General features: G+C 42.7%; 1 protein-coding gene across 8 annotated transcripts in view; it reads left to right on the plus strand.

The window, feature by feature from the left end:
* The window catches only part of LOC128928221 (uncharacterized), a 149,501-nt gene extending 143,501 nt beyond the window's left edge, over window positions 1–6,000 (plus strand). For all 8 annotated transcript variants that reach the window (XM_078332437.1, XM_078332438.1, XM_078332433.1 and 5 more), the window contains one exon: window positions 2,666–6,000. In XM_078332437.1, coding sequence (XP_078188563.1) covers window positions 2,666–2,676 — 11 coding nt within the window. In that variant the 3' untranslated portion in view covers window positions 2,677–6,000. The remainder of the gene's footprint in view (window positions 1–2,665) is intronic.

Raw genomic sequence — 6,000 nt, forward strand, 5'->3', positions numbered from 1 at the left:
TTAGCCCCAGATGTGCAGGCTTGTGACAATGTAGGTGGAATTGCCAGGGACTCAGCATTCTCACCACATGGACTCATTTGTCCTGACATTAACTGAATGACATTTATGGAATGCAAAAGTACATGCAGAGGACAGGACTTCAAATCTGCATACATCATGAGATATATCATTCTAACCTCTCTCCATTTTATTCTCATTTCCATTTTTACATGTCCAGTTAAAAGTCTAAAATGCAACTCAGATGAATCTTGAGGCCAGGGTATATGAGAGAGTCTTTTCTGAATTAACTCTGAGAAATTGATTTCAGAACCTACTTTATGCATACACAGGATGACAGGCAAGCATCTGTCTATAGGACAGTCTTTGCTTTGGTTCAGCCCAATTGATAAGAGAGAGATTTCACTGAAGTTGTCAGAGAGAAAACTGAAATCCATGGAACCACAGGGAATAAAGCCGATCATGAGATAAATGGGGAAAGAAAAGAAAATGATGAGAAATTAGGTTGTTCCATTTTATATCTCTAAATCTAGCTGCCATGTAGTAAACATTTAATGAGATTTCAGTTAAGATGCATGTTTTGAACTCAAACCTTGAGATTCTCACTGACATGATCTGGGGTGTGGTTTGGGTGTCTGTAGTTTAAAAATGCTCCCATATTATTCTAATATGTGCCTGAAGATGAGGAAGACAAATGGTCTTCTATCACCTCAGGTTGCCAACATGGAAGTGTTCCATATGTGTGGCTACTCCAAAGAAAAGGCTGAGTATCCATCAGCATTTGATGGGATCTGTATTCCCCTCTAAATAGTACTGTTTATATAGAACAGAAACAAAATCAGACAGGAAACCAACAAAATTAAGAGATTGGACCTTTAGCCTCTGCTTGAAGTATACTTGCTCAGTTTTCAATACAAGACAAAGTGAGGAACAGTCATTACTTTGACGCCTAATGTAGGGAAATAATACCTCCCATATTACATGTAGTGGAATTTAGTATTTTCTTTGGCAGTTTACAGTAAATCTTGCAAGTGACGTTTAACCACACAGATTTTATAGCCCACTGATTGGCTCAGCACTGCAATGTGAACATTTTACTCTCAGTCTATTGTTGTTCTTTCTCAAAGCCCCCAAAGAGAACTTATTAGTCTCACGCTCCTGAAGAGAAGAAATAACACATCAAGACTGAAATTCTGCAATAGATTGCCTGTGAATGCTTCCTTATGCCACTCTTAAAGCTGAGATTAAATATTAAAAAGGAACCTGTCAGCCTGGTGTGGTGGCTCACAGCTGTAATCCCAGCACTTTGGGAGGCTGAGGTGGGCGAATCATGAGGTCAAGAGATCGAGATCATCCTGGCAAACAAGGTGAAACCCATTCCCTACTAAAAATACTAAAAATAATTAGCTGGGCCTGGTGGCACACACCTCTGGCCCCAGCTACTTGGAGGCTGAGGTGGAAGAATTGCTGGAATCCAGGAGGTGGAGGTTGCAGTGAGCCAAGATTGTGCCACTGTACTCCAGCCTGGTGATAGAGCAAGAGTCCATCTCAAAAAAAAAAAAAAAAAAAAAAAAACAGAAAGAAAGAAACCTTTTTCAAAATGTACTTGGGGAAAAGAGAAAGTGGGAGGAGAGAATGTAGTAAAACAAAAACTATTCCTTTTCACCTCATACTTCAGAGTTTTGTTCATCTAGATAGTGAAAATATTCCTAGAAATGCCTTAACGTATAACCAGGTATGGAATCAACTTCTGGGCATTAGGGAAAATAAGTAAGTCCATAGTTACACTCCCCACTTTCTGCTAATTTCATTTTGAGTGTATTTTTTCTTTCAAATTTTCTTTCCTGATCCCCTTTGAAAGAATACTTATAGTTATGTTTGTTTTTTCTTCTTTTTAATTTTTTAGCCAACAAAATAAACATCACAGACATCATAGTTCTTTGTAAAATCATATTCCTGTCCTAGCTAGGGTAACCCAACAGCCTCTCATGACTGCCAAGACCTCCAAATTGGACCCTTTCCTCTCACTTTCTCCAATCTCTATTGAAAGGGCCTTAGTGCCTTGTTCTAGTTCTGGGTTGTCAATAGCAAGTCATGTGGCCTTAGTTCAATCTTAGCCCTGTGGCATCACTGCTACACTGTTTTAAAAGGTGGAAGAGGATGTGGATGTTGTCTGAGGTTCCTGCTGCTTTTTATATCCAGAGTGTTGCCCAAGGCCCTTCTGCTCCTCCCCAGAAGACTGGGACATGGAGTTGTAAGGGGGTGGGTTTCTCTGCTGAGGGTCCTCCTTCTGCAGTCCTCTGTGTCTGAGCATGCATGACTGATGCTGAACACATCCTCACTGAAAGGAAAAGCCATCACTCTGCTCCAGACAGAGGGGATCAGGAGGAAATGGGCTGATGTTCCTGGCTGCTTGTGGGGCACAGTTGGGGTCCCTATATCCTGCACCCCAGGCTGACAGGAAGTTCATGGGAATTCAGGGGTGTTTTCTTCTCACTTGTGGATGGTGCTTCTCCTTTCACAGTCCAATGCTCACCCTCAGCTCAAGCTGCCAGCAGGAGGTCTGTCTACCGCTGGGATATGATCACTTAGCAGTCCCTCCAGACTCAGCCTTCAGGAGGACCTGACAAAAATGCTCATTTGATTATTTTTTCTCTCTCCCCTACAGGCACCAAATAGTGTCAGAAAGGACATCAGAAAAAAAGGGGTCTCAAGCTTTTCCACTTGATGAAATAACACTAAAATGGCAAAGCAACTTCAAGTCCAAACACAAGTAACTGCAGAAATCCTTCACTGAGGATTCAATTTTAGACCACAGGGCCTGTTAAGGAAAATGGCACTGTTAGGACCAACTCAGGATTACAGCTCCCAGTCAATCCACAGAGGGTGAGTGGACACGGCATTTCCATGGGGATCTTTATTGTCCACAGACTAAAAGATTTCCAGGTGTAAGAGCCCCATGGGCCATGTGGCAGTTTGGGCCGGTGCAGCTGTTTGAGCCGAGGCCGCAGCACAGTGACACTCCGTACAAAATATGCCAGTTTGGTTGCCCTGTTAAACTGGCAATTGGAGATTTTGGAAGACAGATTAGCACATTCATCTTATTAAATAAGACTTAAACAGAAAGCCAGCTTAGGAGATTCCCAGGCAGCAACGTAATTTGAGCAGACGCAGTGGGTCGCTGCACGGGATATCACACAGATCCCAGCACCCTTGCAGCAGGTGACTGGAACACCTGGGAGAGAGTCAACCGCTGAACTTTAAAAGAAAAAAGGGCTCTGAGGCAGGGAGCCAGGTGATCAGGCTCGGCGGGTCCCACCCCCACAAAAACAAACAAAACAGCAATTGGAAATGCTGTGGGTTGAGAGTTTCATGGCAAGCACAGCAGAACCCAGGATGGTGCAGCTTGGAACAGGAAGGGCATCCGTTATTACTGAGGCACTCAACCCCTACAGAGCTACACTGCCATTGCTGATGCAGCCTCCCATTACTGAGGCAACCCACAATGAAAGAGAGTCCACCAATACAGAGGCAAGCATATCCATATAAACAGGACTATAGGAAATTACACACAGCAGCAGGGCGGAGCCCACAGCAATAGGGCAGAGCCCATGGCAACAGGGCGGAGCACACAGCAGCAGGGCAAAGCCCATGGTAACAAGGTGGAGCCCATGGCAACAGGGCAGAGCCCACGGCAGCTCAGCATAGCCACTGCAGGCAAGCAGTAATTAGACTGCCTCCTTGCTAAGGAGGGCAGTGCAACAGATATTCATAAATGGATCCCTAACTCCCTGGGACAGAGCACCTGAGGAAAAAGAAAGGGGCTTTATGAGTTCTGCTTAAGCAGACTTAAATATTTCTGCCTAGCAGCCCTGAATAAACAACAAAGCTCACAGCTCAGCACTTGAGCTCCTATAAAGTACAGACAGTCTCCTCAAGCAGCTCCCTGACTTCCGTATATCCAAAGACTCACCTCACAAAGGACTGATCGGACTGACATTTGGCGGGCATCATTCAGGGACAAAGATAGCAGAAGAAGAATCTGGAAGCAACCCTCATGGTTCTGCAGCTGCTACAGGGGTTCCCCAGGCAAGCAGGGCCTGGAGTGGACCTCAGCAGTCCTACAGCAGTGGGGCCAGACTGTTAGAAGGTAAACTATGAAACAGAAATACTTCATCATCAACAATCTGGATGTCCACTCAGAGACCCAATCAGAAAATCAGCAATCACTCAGACGACAGGTGGATAAATCCACAAACATGGGAAGAAACTAGCGCAAAAAGGAGGAAAATACCCAAAACCAGAACACATCGCCTCCTACAAAGGACCAAAACTTTTCACCAGCAAGGGAACAAAGCTGGATGGAGAATGAATGTGATGAAATGATGGAATCAAACTTCAGAAGGTGGGTAATGAGAAACTTCTGTGAGCTAAAAGAACATGTTCTAAATCAATGCAAATAAACTAAGAACCTTGAAAAAACATTTGAAAAAAGATCTGAGGAAATGATAACAAGAATGGACAACTTAGAGAGGAATACGAGTGAATTGAAGGAGCTGAATAACACAACACGAGAACTTCGTGAAGCATGCGCAAGTTTCAACAGCCGAATTGACCAAGCAGAAGAAAGGATATCAGAAGTCGAAGATCAACTCAATGAAATAAAATGAGAAGGCAAAATTAGAGAAAAAAGCGCAAAAAGGAATGAACAAAGTCTCCAAGAAATGTGGGACTATGTGAAGAGACCTAATCTACGTTTGATAGGTGTACCTGAATGTGATGAAGAGAATGAATCCAAGCTGAAAAATACTCTTTAGGATATTATCCAGGAAAATTTCCCCAACCTAGCAAGGCAGGCCAATATTCAAGTCCAGGAAATACAGAGAACACCACAAAGATATTCCGCAAGAAGAGCATCCCCAAGGCACACAATCGTCAGATTTACCAGGGTTAAAATGAAGGAGAAAATGCTAAGGGCATCCAGAGAAAAAGGTCGGGTCATTCACAAAGGGAAGCCCATCAGACTCACAGCAGATCTCTCAGCAGAAACCCTACAAGCCAAAAGAGAGTGGGGGCCAATATTCAACATCCTTAAAGAAAAGAACCTTCAACCCAGAATTTCATATCCAGCCAAATTGAGCTTCATAAGTGAAGGAAAAATAAAATCCTTTGCAAACAAGCAAGTACTCAGAGATTTTGTCACCACCAGGCCTGCTTTACAAGAGCTCCTGAAAGAGGTACTACACATAGAAAGGAACAACCAGTACCAGCCATTCCAAAAACATACCAAATGCTAAAGAGCATCAACAAAATGAAGAATCTGCATCAACTAATGGGCCAAACAGCCAGCTAGCATCAACATGGCAGTATCAAATTCACACATAACAATATTAACCTTAAATGTAAATGGGCTAAATGCACCAATCGAAAGACACAGATTGGCAAATTGGATAAAAAGGCAAAACCCATCAGTGTGCTGTGTTCAGGAAACCCATCTCACAGGCAAGGATACACAAAGGCTCAAAATAAAAAGATGAAGGAAGATTTACCAAGCAAATGCAGAGCAAAAAAAAAAAAAAAAAAAGCAGGAGTTGCAATTCTCATCTCTGATAAAATAGATTTTAAAGCAACAAAGATCAAAAAAGACAAAGAAGGACATTACATGATGGTAAAAGGATAGATACAACAAGAAAAGCTAATGATCCTAAATATATATGGACCCAATACAGGAGCACCCAGATATATAAGGCAAGTTCTTAATGACTTACAAAGAGACTTAGACTCCCACACAACAATAGTGGGAGATTTAACACTCCAGTGTCAATATTAGATCAACCAGACAGAAAATTAACAGGAATACTTAGGACTTGAGCTCAGACCTGGAACAAGCAAACCTGATAGAACTCTCCACCCTAAATCCACAGAATATATATTCTTCTCAGCACCACATCACATTTACTCTAAAACTGACCACATAACTGGAAATAAAGCACTCCTCAACAA

Source organism: Callithrix jacchus, chromosome 7 (assembly GCF_049354715.1).
Source record: "Callithrix jacchus isolate 240 chromosome 7, calJac240_pri, whole genome shotgun sequence".
Lineage (NCBI taxonomy): Eukaryota > Metazoa > Chordata > Mammalia > Primates > Cebidae > Callithrix > Callithrix jacchus.